The following is a 22921-nucleotide window of genomic DNA, read 5'->3' as shown; positions in this document are numbered from 1 at the left end:
TAACTATGAGGGTGGTCAAATGCTGGAAGAGATCATCTAGAAAGGTTGTGTAATCTCATCACTGAAAGCTTTTACCTGCAGGCTGGACAAATATTTGTTTAGACAGTTTAGACAGGATGCTCCTACCTTGAGCAGGGGGCTGGTGTAGATGACCTCCCGAGGTCCCTTCAGCCCTATTTCTGTCTGATTCTACGAATGCAGGAACAGAGCCTGGTTATGTTGCTGTATGACTGGCTAGCCCTGTAACTAAGCAGAATTGATATGATGTAGGGGTATATGATTGGATAGCCATGTAACTAGCAAAATATAAAATAGTGAGACAGAAAGATGGAGGGGGGATGAGTCTTGGGTAAATAGTTGGGTACTACCAGTGTGCTTCATCAACCCCCACAGAACTCCCCTCCTCTGACCCAGTCCTCAGAGGATGAAACCTGTGTTGACTGTAACACGTGGTTACAAAAACTGTATGTAACCTATGACACATACCGACTAACTGGGCTCTGAATTTGATCTTGCCCCTGTCTGAACTCTGGACCTCATTTTCCCCATCACATATATTTATTTGAGATAACAGATCTTTCTGAAACTTACCCAAGGACTGGGCGGATTCCCACTAGAGACTGACCCTCAGCAGGAGTATGTTCGAACTGTGGAGGTCTCCAATCTTTGCGACCCAGATGAACCAACTGCAAGTGAGTCAGAGCAAAACACAGCAGAGCAAGCAATTAGAGACACTGTGGTGCCCACATCTAGCTTGGAATTAGTATTCAGCTGCTGATCGAGATGGCTCTGTCTGGACTGTTGTTACAGGATTTAGTGGTTTGGGTTTGAAAAATTGCACTATTTTAGTCAACACACAATTAGCATCTGGTGCTGTTAAACAGGGTCCAGGCATAATTGTCATACAAAGATGTGAGTTACACAAATTTAGCTTCACCCAAGAAGATTAAAAGATGCATGCTAAATCATCTCAAATTTCCTGTCGATTTGTACAGGCTGGTGTAGGTCCTGACACAGTCTGCCCCAATTTGCTGAAACAGTTTAGCACTCCTCCCTAGAAAAGTTTCTTCATACTCCTAGACGTTAAACATCCAGTAGTGTGTATCCCAATGTTGCCAGTTCGCATGACTGAGTCTCACAGTACTTGGGGCTTTTATGAAAGCACCAGCTCGAGGATTAACAAAAAGTCTCAGATTCAGGGTTTTTTTTCCTGTATAAATATAAAATTCTGCTTTACTACTAAGATGTCTGAGGTCACTTATGCAGGTTTCTGGCATCTAACTCACGAAATGTTCCCCTTTGCCCAGTGAAAAGGCCTGAATTGAGCTCAAGATGTCCACATTTCTTACAGGTCTACATTTTTACCCTGCTGTGATTACAGTCCATGCTTGGAAGTGAGATGATACAGTCCCAGAGCGGCAACCCCATTTGTTCTCAGTCCCAATTCACTTCCACCAGGAAGGTGCAAAATGCTGCCCAACTGCACCTAAGCAAAAATCACAACCAGTGACTGCCTGACCCTGCTCTAGTGGTTAAAGCATCCATCTAGGTTACACTTCTTCCTGAGCAGGTCTGAACCCTGATTTCTCATGTTACAGATCAATGCCCAGGCTAGGCAGGGTTGAGAACATCCTCCTACTGAAGGCAGACCCCTGGATAGACAAGAAGGAAAGATTCATGGAACTGGAAGGAGAACAAGAAAGACAGTGCTTGCCTTTGTGACTTAGGGAAGGAGCCCTAGTTTCCAATGCTGCCCGTGCACTTTGCTTTAGTGATTAGGAGAAATGCAAAATGCCAGGCTGATTCAAACTGTTACAATGAAGCTGTTACTTTTGACTATGAAGCAAAACTACTCCAGCTTTAGCCCTGCTTCATCCAGATTCAGGTTAGGGCAATTTAGTTCACTGGTATTGCTATAGTATCATGCAGATGAAACAATGCTGCATACTCCAAAGCAGCACCCAACCCCTTCCCTTTTAAAGCAGACAAAACGTATGTTTGGACCTTAGGACAAATCTCCTTAGACCAGCTCCCTTCTCCATGTTTCTATGATTTGGAGCACGGCTTTCATACTGGATAATCTCTAGCACTATCCCTCCTGGCCTACACTGCAGTTCCTGTCCTGGCCATTTAGCTTTTTGTGCTGATGTAGGATACACAGGGCTTCTCGGCACCTACTACGAGGTGGTGAGATACTTCCAAGCAGGTGATACTTCCCTTGCTTCCCACCCCACAAAGGTGCAGGTCAGCCTCCTCCCTTTCTCTTTGAAATTCTCTTTCCTTGGCCAGTAGAACAAAGGGTCTCTATTGAGTTTGATCTTGTGAGCTTCTCAAAAACTAGAGCAAAGGAAATCTGTCCTGCTTTGCCTGCCTCTGAGGAAATCAGAGAATGGTGGCCCAGATCAAGAAGAGATTTGAGGAACAGACTGTTAGGTACAGAGCAAATGTCCCCTGCAGGTGGACTCTGAAACCATTTGAAAATAACTTGGTCTAGACTGTGCAGACCACCCTTCATCCCACACAGAGAAGGAGTGCCTGAGCAGTGCACCTGCAAGTGGCACACTGAGAGGATGCTACCCAAATTGTAGGTGTTGTAACGGGTGAGATGTCAGGATGCAGAATGTCTGCCCTGCAAATGATTCCACAGTGCGCTACAGGCCTTACCTTCCGGCGGCATTTTCTTCGGTGGGACAGGAGGAGGTGGCAGTGGCACCAAGCTGGTTACTCGGAATCCAGCGGGCAACGTCTCAGCTGACCCACTGAGCATGTTGATACTGTGAACGTCACGAGGGCGGAAACGCTTTCTCCAGGATGGAGTTCGCCGGAAGTCCTTGTCGTCACCCTGAAAGGGAATGGCTGGTTATGCCGTGTGCAGCCTGACTTGTCATGCATCACTGGAGATGTAGACCCAGTCCAATGACTAGCACATTCCAGCAACACAGTAGTAGGGCTCAGACATGCCTGCAGCAGACAGGTGGGAGGCTCAGGTACTCTGGCATCATAGGTGGGTGGTGAGGCTTAGGTACACCTGCAGCAGATACGTTTGTGATACAGGGAACAGGTCTCAGATATATCTGCAGCATGGACTGAGAAAGCTCAGACATGTCTGAGAAGTTGGGTGGTGGGACCCTGACACCTCTGTATCACAGAGATGGGCGCTCCCCATGTCCACATTCTAGTGCAGCACACAGGGAATAGGAAGTGGTGGCTTGGAGATGAAGGTCAGGAGCGAACTCTGCTATCGCATCAGCAGCACCCTCCTCTCTTTTTACAACCTCTCTAGGAGCCCTTCATACCCTCTGGCACTACAGACCCTTTCCCATCACTTTTACCCAGTGCACTCCTGCCCGCCCCCCTCTGGGAGCTAAACCAGCATCTCTGCCATTCCCAATAGTGACAAAGTGGATGGGTGGTGTTATATTCCACACCAAAGTGGCAAAGCCACAATTCCTGTTTAAACAAAGGCTCGTCCACATGTGGAAATGAATCCAGAATAACTAAAGGTGTGAATTTAAATTTGATCAATTCAGCTGGATTAAAGTCCTGCATGGACACTCCCATTCAGAATAAGAGTAGTATTAATTGGGTTTGGCTGAACTTACACTTTCATGTCGGAGTGCTAATTATGCAATAAAATCATGCTGCACTAGAATGTACTAATCTGGAATCTCTGGGCAATTTTTGTGTGTTGAAAAGCCCCAACTCAAAACAGAATGTGTGCGGCCATTAGTGGCAGCCACCAAAACTAATTTGGGTATGCTACCAGAACGTCTCATGAGACTTGTAGTTTCATAGTTCTGTTGCCTAGTATCCCCATTCTTATCTTTGGTCTGGGTTCTCCTGTGGACTGTATCTCCCATGATGCACCACAGACAGAGACTTCTGAGGCAGACATCATTCCTTACCAAGTAGAGAGAATGTGTCCCTGATCGTCCCTGGCTGCCACTGCCGGCAGTGCCTGCGGGTAGTTGCCGACCTGTGGTCGGCGCTTGCCATCCCCCTGCAGCTGCCAGCGTTGGCAGTGTCTGGGGGAGCTCCCCGCTCACTGCCGCCGGGCTCCCGCCACTGCCGCGCTCCTCCCAGCACAGCCGTGCCCCCCCAGCCACCGGGGGCACGCACCGTTCATGGTCGGCCCCACGGTGTGGAGCTGGTGCTAGGAGCTCCCTGCTGGCAGGGGGTTGGGAAGCCTGTTTCCTCCTCAGCTCCATGTGCGGGGCGCAGGCTGGGAACTGTTCTGGTCATGGGCAGGTTTCAGCCCTGTGCTCTGATCAGATGATTGAGGCATGGGGCTTAGAAAGAGCTGCAGGGATGGTTTAGGTCCTAGCTCTCTGCCCTGATCTGCTGGAGGAGCAGCTAGCATCAAACTACCTAACCTACCAGAGCATCAGAGCAGGGGGCTGGGACCTGCCCCTCCCCTGCAGCTCTTTCCAACTCCCCTGTCCCTGATCGGGGAGCCAAGAGCTCCCTACTCCGGGGGCAAGGTGACATTGTCTCCAACCTGGCAGCAAGCAGCACCCGGGGCAGAGTGTAAGTTCCAGCCCTGGCCAGGAGACAACTGTCCAGCTTGCCTACAACTCCCACTGTTGGTGGCAAGGACCCATTGCAGGGCCCCAGGAAGCAGTTTGCTGCCATTAGCAACAAATCTGCTCCCACTTCCCTGCATGTGTAGAGATGTCTGCCTGAGAGCATTTACTCGCAAGTACTTTACTTATGAGTAAACTGATCCCGGATCAAATGCAGATGTAGATGTGCCCATTTACTTGTGGAATTAATTCAAAGACACTCTTGATTTGCTCTCACATTATGGCACACCTGACACACTAAAAATTTGTCTAGTGCAGGCCAGTGGCTTCAGGCTGATGCTATTCTATATATGTCATGAATGAGAGGGTCTATCTAGTCAGGCCTGTCCGCCATTCCCTTTACTTCTGTCTCATAACCAAGTTACCTAGTCTGGGCAAGAGTTCAAAATAGTACCTTGGTTCAAGCAGCACTATTTTGAGATGCTTCTGCCACTTTTCAAACATTTCAAAGGGCATGTACATATGTACAGCTGCCCCTATGAAGCACTGTGAAGGTGTATGAAACGCTGATCCTTGTCTTCAGGCAAGGATCATCTTTTTGTTTGATGTTTGTATAATACCTAGTGAAATGAGTCTCCGATCCGTGGCCGGGGCTCTTGGGAGCTAATGCTATACGTATAATTCATGACAATGATAATCCATGAGGTCACCTTGTACGGAGGGCCCAAGCCTATCCGCAGAACTGTCCTCTGAACATCTAACACACCGAGCAAATGCTTAGTATTATTGGCCTTATCCTAAATCCAACCTTACAGAACAAGTAACAGAGTGGAGGTAGCATCTGATATGCTCCAAGGCCGGCAGTCACCTGTCACCTGCTACCTGCTTCAATGGTTTGACATTATGAGCTCTGACCCAAGAGTGCAGAGTGTGGGCTGGAGCACTGGTTAGTTGTGCTTGAGCACAGCAATCACCACTGTCAGCTACAGGCAAGCAATGGAAACAAAATCCCCAGCATGGTGTTCTTTGCTACCCCTCAACAAATAGGAATACACTATGGTCAGTCTGAGTCCTGTGCATTAGAGATCTTCAGAAACAATGCCTGGTGTAGGCTATTTAGGAACCCTGCACATTCTTTTAACACAGGTTTTGAATTTATTGATACAATAATACACACATCACAGAACATTAACTGTGACACTGACAAAGTTACAAGTGAAGAAGGAGTAAAGCGAGGGAGTAAACTCACCCTGAAAACCCATTCAAGTTACAGCTCTGCTACGGTGTCAAACACAGCAGGCCCAAGCCCTTTCCTAGCGGGCTTCTCAACCCTCCCCACCCAAAACATTCCATCTTGTATCAGCTTTAGATGGACTGTGTGCCCAGCCTGTGTTTCCCTTAAAGACTGTATTAATTCTCTGCAATCAGGGGGGAATTAGCAGAGTCAATGCAAACCACATGGCACCTTGTAGAAATCAGCCCACAGAAAATGAAGATAGAAAAGATGCATTAGATTCCATCTACTGTATTCCCTAATGCATGATTATCCTCAGCAGCATGTTCCTCAGGGCTTTTCTAGTATAGTGATAAATTATTCAAGAGATATTGTTCCCATCACCTCCCCAGGGAGCTGGTATCACTATCTGTAAACTTACTGTGTGGTGAGACCCTTCCCTTTAATTAAGTGAAAAAGCAAAGCAAGAGTGCTGCTGACACAGGTTTTTGCTCCCAAAGAAATAATGAAATGCTAGAAAGTGTTCTCTTTTTCCTCTTGCCTAAAGGTACTGGTTGCAATCCTGAATCCCCAAGGCTCAGTATATCTATCATTCCTATGGATTTTATCCAAGACTGTTAAAGCAGGGCAAGCACTTCTGAGCAGTGTAGTTCTTTCCTGTAGGTGACAAGATCAATTATTGTGAGGCTAGCCCTGCTGCATACCCCCTCCGCCTGTCCAAACATTGTTTTGCTTTATCTCTCATGTAATAAAATCTTGTCCAATACCCATAATGATTCAGGCACAGAACAGTACTTTGTACTCACATCATCTAGCCTTCTACCGGTGCCCAAGGCAAGCAGATTGTTGAATTCTCTCTCCAACACCTGTCGAGCCTAAAAATAATATTGTGAGTAACAGTAACCACCTATAAAGGAGGATGGATTTAACACAAAATTATACTGCACTAAGAGAGACAGAAGTGTCTTACTTCTAGTGCTACCACTGGGAGGAAAGCGCAAGTCTCTTTGACAGCTAAAATGCTACCATGCAACACATGCAGTTGAAGCAGGCTAAAAATATTTTGCTACACTGCAAAGAATCTTGAAATTATGTGAACAATACGGACAGAGGCAGAAGCTAAAGTCAAGTTCTCCATCATCAGCAGAAAAGGCAGAGTCAAGTAAGTGCAATTGCATCTTCAAATCAACATTTCTTGGATAAATCCCTCTTCAAGTTCTCTGAAATCCCAGGGATTGAGCAACAGCACTTAAACGCCAATATAGTGAATGCTTTAGATATATTTAAATTGAGGACAAGATAGAGACAGACAGACTGGTAATATGCAATAATCTCCCTGAAAGCCCTCAGTGGAAATGTTCCCCTTACCTGGGTGTTCTGAGTGGGTATTTGTAATACAAGTGCCAGACTATTATGGTCAAAATTTTCATCCAAAGCTAGGAGTGCTCCATGTACTCCACTCTCGATGAGGTTATTAGCATACTCCCTAAGCCCGATGGACTGAATCCAATGAATGACCTGGTCATTGGTCCAGACCAATACATCTGGAAGACAATGGGGTCATACATTCAGCACACATGAAACCTTGGTTTACATTGGTTTTCAAGTTCCTTGTGAGCTCTGCTAATCCCTGAATATGGACAGGCCCATGGTGGGATGATATCATGACAGAGCAGAGTGTGTTGCCTATATAATAACTTCTCACAGTTTATTTAATTACTTGTCTTTTAGGACCAAATTAAGGGCTATTGCTAGGACTGGCCTCGGGGGCACTTTCCCTTCTCCCCTTTGACCAGCAGTAGTAGCAAACATATTTTCATCACTGTTGCATGAGCTGGCACCTCGCATATTCAACTACACTTTTTCCTTTTACAGGCACATCTGATAGAGGAAACGACCAGGCCGCTCTATGCATTTGGGTTCTCACATCACAAGCTGATGGGGAGACTGTTGGCAGATACAGAGTGACAAGCCCAGTTTCTCTCTTTCTAATATTAACATTTGACATTTTCTTCTCATGATCTACAGTGACCTATATAACTATTCTAGCCTCAAGTCTCTGGCAGTGATGGTAGATAGTCTATGAAGGGAGCAAGATGAAAGCTGGAATGAAGAACAGCATTGGTGCCTTTAGCACTGGATTAAGGAGAAGAGGCTGGCCAAAATGAGGAACTGCCAGCTTCTTACAAAGGTGCATCTAACTGGGGAGCTGGAACCCCCAATCTGCTTAGGAACAGCTCTACTTCAGAAGCCAAGCTCTCAGGGTAAACCCTGATAACCCCACCCTACTAAAGTCAAGGAATCCAAAACTACCATTGATTTTAGTTAGGGCAGGACTGAATCCTTTGTTTGCAACAGTCTACTTAACTTGTCATGCTGGTAACATAACCTCAATAGACCTTCTGGCCTCCTTTGGTCTTGCCACTTATCTTCTACCTGAACAATTCAAGGTACATGCACAGCTCATGCTCTTACAAAACAGAATCAGGACCTCAGAGGAGGAGGAAGAACCAGTTAAAAACCAATCTACTTGTAAGTAAAGGTTCAGTAGGGAGTAGTCTCCATTTGCAGAGAGCTTCCATAGAGATGCCAATTTCCTCTCTATTTATGGCTTGTATACACAGCTAAACTATTGTGAAATAAGGAATAAATTTCAAGGTAATAGCTCTTTTGTACTAACTCCTCATGTAGACACCCTTTTCCATACAAAGATTTTTTTTGTGCAAAGTGGACTAAGCTGAACAGCACAAAGGGTGCATCTACACATCACCCTACGGTGATGCTGTTACTGTGTTGTGCTGTAGTACTTCCTTCTGGAAGTACTAAAGCGTGGTGCAATACTTTTGGAAGTACTAAAGCATGGTGCAATAACTACCTGTACTGTGCCGTGCACGCAGTGTACGGTTAGTTTTCACTGCTACTTCGCCATAGCAGTAAGCTACAACAGGCGAGTGCGCCACTATGGTGAAGTAGCTGCCAGTCACGTGTAGACCCACATCACTCCACATTGCCATAGCAACATGCTACAGTGACATACTGCGTTGCTACAGCAATGTAGGGTGATGTATAGACACACCCAAAGACTCTCTTAATGTGGGATAAGAAAGTCCACATAGTGAGCTATTGCAGAATAGCCCTTGTACAACATTTTATAATTGTCTGACATTAGTGGGGGAATGTTGACTTTTCCATGGCAACCTCTGTATTTGAAACTGAGGGAAGGAAAATAGGAAAATGAGCACATTAGGCAGATTGCGCCTGGTGTTGTTTTCCATCAGACACCAGAAAGATCTTTTAACTTGTGACTGACCTTTGATTTCATGTTGGCTATCCTCTCGCCTCCGTTCAAGGTCCTTGCGGTCGTAGTTTAACCTCTTCAGGCACATGATGCCGTACTGTAGGCTAGTACTAGAGAACAGAACACATTGATTAATCCTTGGAAAGCAACACCAGGAGTTTATTTCTCACCTGGGTTCACAAACCAGCTGTGGGATGCTCCAGGATAATAAGTTTGAATCTTATTACCAAAAAAACCCCAAGGGATATATTCTTGACCCAGCATAGAAAAGGCCAAAAACATCAGAACCGAGTCCAGCCCTTCAGAAGCTCATTGCAAGAGTCCTTTGCTCTCTGGAGGATGAACACTAGGGCTTCCCTGCAAACATCTGTCCCATACATCCCTGTAATAACTCCCACAATCATCTACAGTGGGCATCTCACCACCACCTGTTCTGTAGTATCTGTATGAAAGAGCTTGGCTCCAGACTCACCAACCTGCATTCCTCTCATTGCTCAGACTTCCTCTATGGAATGGAGCTTCGTGGCTGCTTGCTGTAGTGCAGCTTCCAGAAATACCCCAGAGTTTTGAGATTTCTCCTGATACCTGTGCCAGGCCCAGATAAGGGGCTGCTCTGTGGGCCAGACTGGACCCCGCACACCAGGACTGGGCTCCAGGGCCCTGTACTGCCTCCACCCAGTCCCACGCACGAGGATTGGGCTCCAGGGGACCTGCACTGCTTCTGCCTGGTCCTATGCAGTGGGATCAGGCCCCACGCACAGGACTCCCTAGGGACCCACAGACAGCTCCACAGGGCAAATGACATGGCACTGGAGGCCAGATTTGGCCTGCAGGCCAGGGGCTGACCACCCCTGCCCTGGAAGGATCCCGAGGCAGAATTTGAACTTTAAGAGTAAAAATTCAACCAGGAACTCCCAGCACATCCAGGAGCTGCCAGCTGAGACGCACCTTCACAGAGTGCTATACAGTCTCTCCATCCACATGTAAAGTTTGCATCATGGTCTACTGTGCAAACACATGTTCCCTGTCCACTCCACGGGGTGCATGACTGCCCTGCAAAAGCCCCCTATGCAGGACATGTGTGTTGTGGGGGTGATTCCCTCCATCTCACCCACACACTAGCAGTTAAGCTTCTGCCAGATGGTCCATGTGCAGGTCACAACCCCCAAGCAGCCATTTATGCTCAGGTGGGAGGAAGGCATGTCTTTGGACCTGGTGCTCTTCTCCACTCCCCAGCAACATGCCCTGCCCATGACTGTAACTAGTGACATTCTTGGGGCTTGTGGTTGGCAAGGAAAACCCCAGAAAGGTCCAGAAGCTACAGATCCAGAGAAAGAGCGATATGTGGATCACAAAGCCAGGGAGGCTATGGAAAAGGATGGATGTGGGAAGCTGCTGTGTGTTGAGAGGCTGCAAATTCCCCTGCTTCCCTCAGGGAGAATTCCCGGCCTCCTGAATTGAAAGAACAGCTGCAGGAGAACACAGCCTTCCCTGCTCTGAACAGACACTTTATTCCACTGGTGACCTTGTAAAGCAAACAGGCCACATTCCTTAGCATATGCTGGCCATTAACCCACTGGCCTACCCTGTTTGACTGTTAAGCCAGGAAGGACATCAGGAACTGGCCAGTGAGAATGAGAGGCCTTGAGTGATCAGATAGGAGCAGGGTGATCGCTTCCCAAAAGCTAGAGGTTGGGGACCCCACTGCCTTTGTAGTCTAGCAGGAGGTCACATAGCCCCCGCAGCTTGCAAGCTACAGATCTAAATTACATATGGATCAGACAGATCCAAGCCCCAGTTACAGACGGCTGCCCGACTCATAGATTTCATAGACATTAGGGCAGGAAGGGACCTCATAAGATCATCATGTCCAGCCCCCTGCCCAGGGGGCAGGAAGTCAGCAAAGGTCAAAGGATCCCAGCAAGATCCTTTACAGAGATTTCTGTAAAGGTTCTGACTAAGAGAGGAGGGAAGTTCAACACATATGCAAAGACCTAAAATATTCAGAGCTCCTCTCTGCCTCATGGAATTGGTGTGGAAGATCCCTACCTAAAGGAACAATAGCAACCTCCAGGGGGAAAATCCCTGGAACACGCATTCATCAGAAGTGCAGAAACTTCCCCTTGAAAAGAGCACCTGGGTAAGTTCCAGAATTGAGGGGAAAGCGAAACCAGCCTGAAATGGTGGCCTGCTAGATGAGATGGATGGATGCCAGCAGCTGCTTCCTTGGAAGCAGTTGCTTTTCTGAAACTGGGACTCCAGCCGCTCCAAACAGGCTGTACCCACTTTCGGCAGGAATTCCCCCAGTCTTCGGATTTCCGTCAAGACGAGCAGCCTCCTGGAGAGTGACCCTCACCCAGTGCCAGGGCACTGGGCCGCATTAGAAACAACTTACTATCACACACAAAACCTATTCTCAAGGCCCAGACATCTCAGGAAGTAACCTTCTTACCACCTCCATGGCAAAATCTAGCTAAACTTTGATCTGTCTATCAGGAATTGCCAAGCAATGGCTGACACACGAACAATACTGATTATGACACCAGCCTTCTTATCCATATAAACATGCAGCAAGGTAAAAAAAATTAGGTGGCTTATGCAGGGACTGGTTCTGTCACTGCTGTACCTGACAGACTATAGAGGGTGAAAACAAATGAGTAAGGAAGACCTGTTATGATTTGGGACAAATATTTTGAACTACATGTCAACTAAAGCACCCCCACCCCAGTCGTTTAGTTCAGAGGCAAAGCTGGTCAGCTCTATGCTGGGGCAGTGACAGATGATTACAGAGCTGCGATGAGCCCTCTCTGCGGTACCAGCTATTTTTGCACTCCTCCTCCTCACCCCCCGCAACAAAGGCAGTGCCCAAGGGGCTGCCCTTGTCACCCCCTTAGTTACACTACTGGTTCAGTTGCATTGACTGCAATTTGATGAGGAAGAATTTTGTAAATTATCCTGGACCATCCACTTTGTTCCACAGCCAGCAAAATCTTTTCTTCAAAGCTGATGTCTAAGGATGCTCAGCTTCACCAGCTGAGGTGCTTAGCTAAAGTCTGGGGAAAATCCCAGCTGGGAACCCTTGATACTCAAAGACCTATAGCTTTCATTCACTCTCATGGTTGCAACAGGCCCTCTTCTTCCTTCTTGCTCAGGAAAGGGTGTAGCAGGAAGGGCAGCTCACCGATGGAAGCTGTCAACCATCTTTAGATGCACTCTGAGATCTTTCTTGGTCAGATGATCCAGCATTCGAGCATCAACAAGACACTCCATGAAGTAGCTGCGATACTGAGGGAGACCCAGACTTGGCAGCCATTCATTCCCAATCCATTCATGGTTCATGTCCCCATAGGCTAGTGTCTGTGAAAGTAAAGAGACAAGCATGGATGCTGGTACTCAGCAGTGCTGCAGACAATCTTCCAGGACATCCAGTGATGGCATTTTGATACATATTGGTACAAGGTTTTTCTCATCTCTTACATATAGAAGAAGTCGGCTGACTTTCAGCTGAATCTGTCTTACCAGGAACTTTGCTTTTGAAAATACTTATGCAACAGTGTTATTACTCTGAAAAGTAAATTACTTGTGTCAGTGCTTCTTTATCTGAGTACAGATAATTGCAGATTAGTGAAGTACAGATGAGTCCCACTGTATAAAAGTTACATATTACTATTATTATAACACTGCATATACTTGGGGAAATATTTGAACAAAGGTGCAAACTTGGAGTTTCTGGAACTTAAAGCACAAGCCTGTAGTATGTAAGCTAACACTGTGATAAGCAATGGTTTACCAACCTAAGTGGCTCAGACAAAAGTAGATGGGAACAGAACACTCCACTGAGTACCTGGAAATTGGAAAAGGCTGATTCATCAAAGTAGTAATGATTCCCAGAAAGATTTATCTTCAATAAATTTCTCAATTTAAAAAAAACCCCTGGAAACAGAAATTGCTGAAACGTTCTGTTTTTGACATTTTCAAAATGAAAAATTTCCAATTGTTTTGCAATGAAGTGACTTTTCATTTAGAAGGTTACAACAGAAAAATGTAAAGGAAAAAAGGTCAACATCAAAACAAAACAATCAACCAAATGTAGACGTTTGAGTGACTTTTAGTTTTTGAAAAATTTTGAGATTTCAATCTTTGATTCTTTTTTTGAAGAGGAAAACTGTTTTGAAAGCTTAAATTTTTCTCACACTCCTATCTTGAACTGGTGCCTGCAGAACATTTTCAAACACTTAGATGAAAAGTCTTATATAACTGAAAATTTCAACCAGGGCAAAAAAATGCTCCTAGTGTAATCCTTTCTATCTTGCTTGAGTCCCTAAAAACAGGTCTACACACTGACTTTTGGAACACTCCATCATCATAATTTTATGACAGCCTCAGAAAAAAGCAATGATCAGAAGGAGGCCTTCCCTGCCTTAACTAATTTTCCAGAGACTTGATCAGGATGGAATAAGATCACACTGGATGCATCTACAAGAAACGCTTTACTGTACATGAGACTAATCTAATGTGCAGTAAAGCACACCAGCTACATGTGCACAGCAATTACTGCAGAGTAGATTAGTCTAATGATCCATTTTTTAGTACCTATAGCTATTAGAAATCAGCACATTAAACTAACTGCTCCCAGTCAGTGTAGGCAGCAAGGGGCCACAAGGGGTGGGGAGAGCTATGGGTGCTCAGTGCCTGTCCCAATCTCCATGTGGCTGGGAAAGCTGCCCTGGCTGCCCAGAAGCCAGGACAGCTCTGCCAGCCATGTGGAGTTTGGAATGGGCCCTAGTCTCCATGGGGCACGGAGGCAGCTGCCCAGAGCAAGGACAGCTCCCACCCACATGGAGATCAGAACCAGCCCCTGTGCCCCATGCCAGCCCAGAGCTGGCACCAGGGGAGCTTGGAGCTCCCCCTGGCTGCTTCAGGGGGGCAGAGCAGGGCAGGAGCAGCCTTAGACTGAACATCTCCCACTGGGAGGAATTTTACTTCTGATGGGCACACATTCAGATGCATGCAGAGGCACAGTTTAATGCCCCTAAATTTTCTGTGCAGAAAATTCAGGTGCATTAATTGCACATGTAGACGCATCCACTGAGACACTCAAATGGTGGAATAGAGTCTGGACCAAAGTATTCTGTTACAAATACTTCTGAATATAATTAGCACACTGCTGCCACTGCAGCCTGCAGAGCTCTTGCTGAGAAGAACAAAGTAGCTCTTCTCATAAGGAATTTCCTTCCATTATATCGTCCTGGGTGTGCAGCGAAGTATGGATCAGCTGCAACGGCTCTCACTATTGTCTGTAATGCTCTACGGTGCTTAGTATTTCTCTGCACTGAACCACAGATCTGCAAATAGCACAGAAATACAGGCATGTATAAATCTTGGATAAAGAGTCAAAGCACTAGATAATCTGCTGCTGTTCCCCTTCACAGTTATTTAAACCCAGTGTGAAGTGGGATACAGCGCTACCAAATAAGAATAACAAATCTGAACATGCTTTATGCAAAGTTCAGTGCAGGAGAGAATCAGGCTTATGCGCTGCTGGCAGGAAAACCATTCACATCTGCACAGAAGCAGGATTCGTGAGAGTAGGCCTTGACCTATGACATTTTAACCCCCTGTGAGCCCCACTTCTTTCACTCTTAGTGAGAAATATTGTCCCAGTTCCACATATTCCTGAACTAGGAATTCAGGAGGGGTTGCAATCTGGGGCAGCATGATGTACCTAACAGGAGTGAGAGCCATGTGTTCTTCATTAGGCCCTGGGAGCATCTTTGCTTCAATCTGCTTCTTAATTTCCCACCTACAAAATGGATTTGATAAAACTTCCCTACCTCCCAAAGTAATTATGAGGTTAGCCAATTCTTCCAGTGATACAGTACTAAACATATTATATTTTCTTGCATACAACATGCATCTTTCCCTCCAACAAACCAGCACCTCCCCCCCCCAATTGGGATGTGTATATTAAACTGGTAAGCTGATTTTCTCACCAGAACAGAAGTGCCCTACTTTAATTCCTGTTCCACAGTGCAGCAGCTGTTGCATTACTATTCAGGCAACCGAGGGAGTCAACTGACTTAACAGCTCACTGTTCTCCACTCTATGGTATTAACAACCATCTCTTCTTTTTAATGGTCTTGATGTTTTATTAATCAAGCTAACCTTACTTAGGGCAATATTGCTCATCTGCTTGCTGCTTCTGATATCTCTCCTGCTATTTCACAGTCTAAGCGGGGAAAAGAGGGCAGATCATCAGATTATGCTCTGTCCGTGCTTTATGCAGTCATAACTCTGGAAAAATCTTTTTTCTTCATTCTTACTTTCCAAAACAAGGTATGTATTATAGATTCATAGATGTTAGGGTCTGAAGGGACCTCAGTAGGTCATCGAGTCTGACCCCCTGCCCCAGGCAGGAAAGAGTGCTGAGTCAAACAACCCCAGCTAGGTGCTTGTCCAGTCTACTGTTGAAGATCGTCCAAGGTAGAAGAGAGTACCACCTCCCTTGGGAGCCCATTCCAGATTCTGGCAACCCTTACTATGAAGAAGTTCTTTCTAATGTCCAACCTAAATCTGCTCTCTGTCAATTTGTGGCCATTGTTCCTAGTTACTCCAGGGGGTGCCCTAGTAAATAGAGCATCTCCTATTCCCTGCTGCCCTCCCCGATTAATTTATAGGCAGCCACAAGATCACCTCTCAGCCTTCTCTTGCGAAGGCTGAAGAGATCTAGGTCCCTCAGTCTCTCCTCATGAGGCCTTGCCTGCAGGCCTCTGACCATATGAGTACCCTCCTCTGAACCCTCTCAAGATTCTCCGCGTCCCTCTTGAAGTGCGGCGCCCAGAACTGGACGCAGTACTCCAACCACGGCCTGACCAGTGCCACACAGAGGGGAAGCACCGCCTCCCTGAATTAGTCATGCATCTGCTAATGCATGATAAAGTGCGGTTATCCTTGTTGATCATTTTGTCACATTGATGACTCATGTTCATCTTGGAGTCAACTATGACTTCAAGAGCCCTTTCTGCTGATGCACTGCTGAGAAGGTCATCCCCCTGCCTACAAGTGTGTTGGTGGGTCTTTTTGCCCAGGTGCAAAAAGATACATTCTGGGGAGTGTTGGATGCCAGAAAATATGGTACTTAGCACTACTATTAATAAGGTTTTCACACTTTTTCCAGGGATGATGATGAGTGACTCCTTACATGCTGTGCATAAAGAGATGATAAACAGCAAGTGTTTCTACCAGAAATGTTCCCAGGAAGCCACTTCTTAGAGGAACACAGGGTAACGATCTACCAAAGCTATGCAGGTCCATCACCAGTATCTTCCAGTCATTGTCAATAACTAAGTCACCTACAGTGCATTGGAAAATCTTAGCATGTCATTACCCACTGTACAAAGGTTCAGGGTATCATGTTTTATTACTTCCATAGAAATTTAAATAGCAACAGTAATATGCATTAAATTCCATTCCATCCAAGAGTTAAGGGCAGGAGTGCATGGTGTAATAAATATCATAGATAGGTGATAAGTGAGTGAAGAAGATCTGGTATCATGAATTCACCCCCAAAATAAGACAAGACAAAAGAGGATTAATTCAAGCACAATGGAAAATAAAAAGAAGGGTTTCCTTGCCTTGTGAGGGTTTGAGAGTCTCTGCTGCTGCCTTCACCGACCTTCCAATGATGTCCTTTTGGGGGCAGGGCTTAAGGGAATAACTGTTCATAAGGGCAGGGATAAATGCTGAATAATTGTCCGAGGGAGTGGCCTGCATGGAAATGGAGTGATGTGATTGGACACACACCGTGTCACCAAGGAGTTCAGTTTGTTAGAGGGTCATATTTGATTCTCTGGGTTGTGCTGCCTCTACTAACAAGTAACTCCCCAGCCTAACAAAGACGAAAAGAGATGACATGGGAATCTCACCTGTGCCCAACTGCCCTCCTCAGTGTCCTAATTGTAACAAACGTAGCATGTCAACAAAAACAAGTAAAGTCAGTAACTGCTACCCACAGATCACACTTTTCAAACAAATACAACTGAACATACATATTTGAACTGTGACCTACTGCAGTCAAATAAAAAGTGCTAATGGGACTCAATGTCTGTTGGAATAGGCCAGGGAGACATAGGTTCACCCACTGATATGCAGCTCAGGGGTGCGTTTCTCCCCGAGAGAAACTGCATGGGTGATATTCTGACCCTACTGACTGCAAAGCAAGGTTTGCCGGAGACTTTGAGGCACCCAGGATTCTGCCAATGCACGATGCCAATTCCACCCAATTCTCTTTAGCTTTTGGATCATATGTTCATAGTGGTTGTAAAAATGAGCTGTAGCACTGTGATACTGACAGATGGTCAGTAAGAAACAGATTGAAATCCCTTACCCATTTTACATAAGGGTCACTAAAATGGCCCCACTGAAGTCAATAAACATTTTGCCAGCAGCATCAGCAGAGTCAGGATCTCACATTCTAAGTCATTTTTCTGCACCGTCTTGAAAGCAATGGGTAATTTTTGTTAGGGCCCTGCTACATGTTCAGATTAAAGCTGGATAGAAACCAGCTAGAGAGCTGTTATACATTTTCAAGCACTAACTTCATAGCTGGTTGGCTCCTTCTATAGTTGGACAGTCATTTTTATCATGTGATAATTACTTTGCAAGTGTGGCTGGTCTAAAGGTACTGTGTGATTAACCAGTTAATTGTGTGAGAATTACTTTGTATGTGTGTGGCACAAAAATGTTACTGTGCGATAAACCAGTTAATTGCGTAATATATGTAACATGTAGCAGGGGCCTTAGAAACACAGAGATCAATGTCATGAACTCTCAGCAAAACCACAGGATCTTGCGTTGCTTATTTAAGCAAAAAAGAAAAAGAAAGGCACAGACGCTGCCAAGTTATTAACAGTTCCAAAACAGTTCCAAATTATTTTCCATAAAGTGACTGCCTGAGGAACTCCTTTTTTCATTCAATGGAGCCCTAAGGACTAAGATTGCAACACTAACCACTTCTAAGTTGTGTTTAGCAAGCAACAGGCCATTCAGATGGGAGGAGGCACTAGACAAAAGGCACTAACCGTTTTTGTGGAAGTTGCCATGTTCTCCATCTCTTCGTGTGTGACCCAGACATTTCCAGAGGACTAGGGGGACAAAAGTCACACAGGGCAATGGGATAAAGTCAGACAAAGTTATTTTGTAACTGAAGTGTGACTGCCAAGTCAAAACTATTAATGAGAGCAAGTTCAGCTACAGATATACTGCATGTTTCAGTAGTTTACAAACAGACTTTCACAGCTGGATCCTCTTCTATATAACACTGGTTTCCAGAAGAAGTCACTTCTGATTTACACCAAAATCAGTGAGACTGGAGTCTGGCCCTCTTTATCTAAAGGGTACTAGTGTTTCCTGAGGTTCGTCTAGTGAAACGAACTTTCAGCTGCCCTGAACCTTACCTAGGGCTCTTCACTTCGGTTTGAGATATGACATTATGACAGTACAGGATGCTAATAATCAGTGGCTGAGAAAACTGGTAGTGTTCTCCCAGCTACCCCAGGCCAAGAAGAAATTTAAAATGGATAACAGAAGTACTTTACGCAATGTATGTACAATTTATGGAATCCATTGTTCTACAATACTGGTGAGACGTAGAGCTAGGTAAGATTAAAAAACAGTGAACAAGAACAGCAACTGCATTTACTCCATCTAGGATAAAACATGTATTACATATATCCTCAGGCTGGAATGCCATGTTAATAAATACTGCTTAATTGGCCAGATACAACAGAGGGCTGCTTTGTCTCCTCTGAAACGTCCGGCTTTATATGTACTACACAATACAGTAACTTATCTGAGAATGTGCACAGAGGCTGGAGGTAGCTCACCAACAGGGGAATCAGACTCCAGAGTACTTGATCTTTTAAAAGGCTGAATTAGATCCAGACTGCAGGCCCAGTTAAAAGGGGGCATTAGAACAAGCCATGTTAGCTTGGAGGAGATGACTGGTGAAAGCATTATCAAGTATTGTTGGATGATTTCAGGCTGGAGCAAAGTTCTTCTGGATCTCTACTCAGCAACCCAAGACGATAAAACTAAACTCTCTTCCTAGCTGGCTTTATGATAAAATCTTCCTTTAAGTAGAATGAAAACCTGCTTCTTTTTAAAGAAGTATTGTTAATTCAACATTGATGGAGGTCAACAGTATACTGTGTTCCTGTGTCATCTCTGATAGGTAGATAGAGGACATAACACAAATTCATTATCTCCATTACTGGCACATAAAAATATAACATACGATGAAGTAAGCTTTAGCCCATGAAAGCTTGTACACCCCCTCTTCCCCCCCACACATGCACACGCGCAGGAGTGCATGCACACGCACACTTAGGGTTGGAATATAAGGTGCAAATCTACCTTCTTTTCCAGATAAAAGTACTGACACAATGTGCACAAGACTCTATGCAGTACCAGGAATGGCTATAAGCATTTACCGTCCTCGAGGTGGGTGGAGCCGAAGGGCTTGTTAGGGACACCATTTCTTGAATGGCCAAACGCAATTTCAGCCGGTGCAGGGCATTGCTGATGCCAATTTCTCTCTGGATTTCGGTATCGGACAAGGCAGACATGATGGCACCACTCTTCACATTGGCTCTGCAGGCTGCAACATACCAGGCTGGCATCCCCACCCACAGCTGGCAGTACAGGAGAAAATAGGTGTTTTATGCATCCATCTCGGACCAGACACCTGCATACTAACATGGGATGCAGCAAAGTGTCCTGGGTCTGATAGCTTAGGGGAAAAGCATGTTTGGTTTGATCTTTTCAAACCAGCTAGTTAAACCCACATTCCCAGGCAGTACAAACATTCTCCTCACTGGAATAGGCCAAATACCTGGTTCCAGAGGCATCGGGCAAGGGCTATTCTACCTGATAGGTACTCCAGGGAGCACTAGCAGCAATTTCTTAGCATGACCTTTGAGCACTGGATTCTTTTCACATTCATGTCAGGGCAACTCCCTACATTTTAATGAAGTTACACTCAGTTCAAATTGGTGAAGTTGAGAGACACTGAAGGAGAGGTCAGTATCTACATGGATACTTTTTCATCAGTGTGGCCATTCTCTCTTACTTGGGTGGCAGGGGAGGGACAGAGTGATGGCGTCCTGGGTGTATCAGTTTAATCGAACCACAAGCTCACCTCTAGCCATGAGACAACAGTTGGGCCATCCCAGTGAGCAAAAGGCAAACCTTTTCTTCGAGCCTCTTCTAAAAGTTCGTGCCTGGGAGGGAAAGCAGCAGAAGAGGTATTCACTGACAGCTAAGCTTAGAGTTAAGAAAGCATCCCAAGCTCCCCACAAATACACACCTCAGAGTCTCTGAGGTGTATACTGGGGGTTAACCTGGTGCAGCTAAGGAAAGGATGCTAATGACATAGTTGTCTCTGAGGTGCACATACACTGGAAGAAGACTGCCATGAAGTGAAAGAAGTCAGATAATAGGCAGCAGCCATAGGGAGTAAAAAACTACACACAGCAAAGTAATAATGAAGGCAAACATAGCTCTGGGAAGTAAGAGGTGAGCATGTGCCAGTTCAGCAGGAACTGGTGAGAGAGGGACATGCAGTGAACTCAGGGACAATGATGGATGCATAGATCCTTTCCCCAGGCTACCCTAAGCCTGCTATCACCCTGAGGGGCTCATCCTTACCAACTCACACAGGGATAGACAAACAGGCAGGCTTACTTCTTCCTCATCCGTCGGTCCTTCTCTGCTTGAGCTCCCAGCTTACCAAGCCCCAGGGTGTCTTGTAGGCCAATCTCAGAATCGGTCATCAGAACTGTGGAACAGGCAAGAATATCCCAAAGGTTAGACTGGCATCAACTAACTGTTTTCAGTCCTTAGCTCCTGTCCCTATGGTGATAATCCATGCTTCAGGGAGAGTACAACAGATGGCGAAACAATACTGAGATAGAAAACCCTCTCACCCCTTGGCAGCTCTAATAAATGGGAAAGCCCAGTGGGCCCTGAACAGTGTTATGAATCAGGACCTACCTAAGTTTGAGATACAGCAGTGCCTTTAATCCCACCCCCCCAAATGGCCAAGAGGCAAAAACCAGGGCATTAATTGCCTCTCAGCAACTCAGCTACTGGAGGGGGATTCTGAGCAGGGATGGTTTTTCAGGGCAGGTCTAAACTTTTAATACAGACCTGATGAGACTAAAGCTTGTTTTTTCTAGGCATTTTTACACATGCAAGCACTGCATGAAAAGCACTCGGTGCTCAGCACGCAAGCTGATGTGCATGGTACTGCATCACTTGCAGTTGTATATGTGGCAAAATGCGCATCAGCACACAGAAAATGGAAGTGGTGCACTTTTGAACTAAAACATACAGAAGGTGTTTTCGTTCAAAAGTGCACTGCTGCCATTTTCTCCATGCTGATGTGCATTTTGCCACTTATAAAACTGCAAGCGATGCAGCGCCATGCACATCAGCTTGCGTGCAGAGCAGAACCGATTAATTGAGCCTACTAAGCCTCTGATGCACCAGATCTCCGGTGTGTCTGGGCATTAAAATGTATGTGTATAAATACCCTACATGCCTGGCAGAAACCAATTCCTCCCTTCATGCTGTACCTTGAATCCTAAGCAAGAAACATTCCAACTAAGAGGTGCCCCCAGGACCTCTCTATTTCAATCACACCCCAAAACCCCACTGCTCTTTTGTATAAATAAATGAAGGAACTCAGAGACCATGTCCAGTGGCTCCTTCTCTGCTCAGCTGAATGAGACGTCCTTTTTCCTTCTTCCCAAACAAGCGCCCAATGGAAGATTTGATCCCTTTTCTCTTAGAACCTTTGTGCAGAGAGTCCTGGCTGCTGTTACTGCTGCTTGGGTTGCTTGTCTGTTCCTCCAGAGAGCTAGGGAATTAGTGGAGAGAGAGGAAAACATTCAGGTGGTTTCTGATTTGCAGCAGACACACACAGGAGACACAGGAACTGCAAGAAGGCTGTTTCCCAGAGTCTGGCTGCCCTGCAAGGCACTGGTAAGCTTTTTGTATGGGAATATGCCACCTTCTGCCCCAAAGTGCCCCACGTGCTCCATACTGCATACAGAGGAATCATGCAGCCATCCCTGGGTTGGGACACCACGGGCCTGAAGATGATCATCATCAGCTCCGCTGTGAAGTACTGGGAAGAAGAAATGCTGGCCAAAGACACCGAGGTACTGGGTACACACTAAGTGCATATGACACACTATAGCAATGTAGTGATCACGTTGGTCTACACATGATCGCCGGCTACGTCACTGTACTGCCTGGCTATAGTATGCCACTACAGCGATGCAGCCAGTGAATCTAACCATGCACCACCCATATGCTGCAGTATGGGCAGCTAGTGAGCCATGTTTTAGTACTTCCCCCAAGCAAGTACTAAAACATGGTGCAGTACTAATGCCACTGTACAGCGATGCGTAGATACACCCACTGTGAGCTGCAAGAGACCTAGAGTTAGGCACCCTGGGAAGATATGGGGCATTTTGGCACAGGAATCTTTTTCCAGGGCCACTACGTCTTTTTCACCCACTGCTTGATAGCTATGCCATCCCCCACAGTTATAAGAACAAAGATGCCCATACTATTCATCTCAGTACCAGGTTTACCCAATGGAAGTGCTTTACCAAGCCTACTCTGACACAGCTTATCAGCTGAGGGACAGGGGCACTGTGGGGCTTGGCCTGAGAGAAAGAAGTGAAGCACAGACACAGCAAACAGCTGCAGCTAATCTGAGGCCTGGAGAAGCCAAGATTAGAAGCAAAGCAAAGGAGCTGAAGACCCAGCTCTCCATACTCTGCAGTCCCCTGGCTG

General features: G+C 45.8%; 1 protein-coding gene across 7 annotated transcripts in view; it reads right to left on the bottom strand.

The window, feature by feature from the left end:
- Nucleotides 1–22921, bottom strand: part of PPFIA4 (PTPRF interacting protein alpha 4) — a 99204-nt gene that overhangs the window by 5797 nt on the left and 70486 nt on the right. Inside the window, exons 19-31 of one of the 7 annotated variants that reach the window (XR_002103074.1) lie at nt 21808–21974; nt 20798–20891; nt 20253–20334; nt 19546–19746; nt 18136–18198; nt 16981–17007; nt 12237–12412; nt 9068–9165; nt 7126–7301; nt 6564–6632; nt 2665–2842; nt 592–686; nt 127–246 (exon numbers count right to left, since the gene is read on the bottom strand). Coding sequence is in view for 6 of the 7 variants with exons in the window: in XM_019546353.1 (XP_019401898.1) it covers nt 628–686; nt 2665–2842; nt 6564–6632; nt 7126–7301; nt 9068–9165; nt 12237–12412; nt 16981–17007; nt 18136–18198; nt 19546–19746; nt 20253–20334; nt 20798–20891; nt 21808–21974 (1390 nt within the window). In the remaining variant the exon portion in view is untranslated. Of the gene's footprint in view, nt 1–126; nt 247–591; nt 687–2664; nt 2843–6563; nt 6633–7125; nt 7302–9067; nt 9166–12236; nt 12413–16689; nt 16823–16980; nt 17008–18135; nt 18199–19545; nt 19747–20252; nt 20335–20797; nt 20892–21807; nt 21975–22921 lie in introns of those variants that run through there. The other 6 variants (XM_019546353.1, XM_019546354.1, XM_019546355.1 and 3 more) reach the window with 6 other exon arrangements.

This window comes from Crocodylus porosus, unplaced genomic scaffold (assembly GCF_001723895.1).
Source record: "Crocodylus porosus isolate Cpor-Errol unplaced genomic scaffold, CroPor_comp1, whole genome shotgun sequence".
In the NCBI taxonomy this organism is placed as follows: domain Eukaryota; kingdom Metazoa; phylum Chordata; order Crocodylia; family Crocodylidae; genus Crocodylus; species Crocodylus porosus.
Note: the sequence above shows the minus strand (reverse complement) of the source record. Positions and strands in the feature narration are given on the sequence as shown.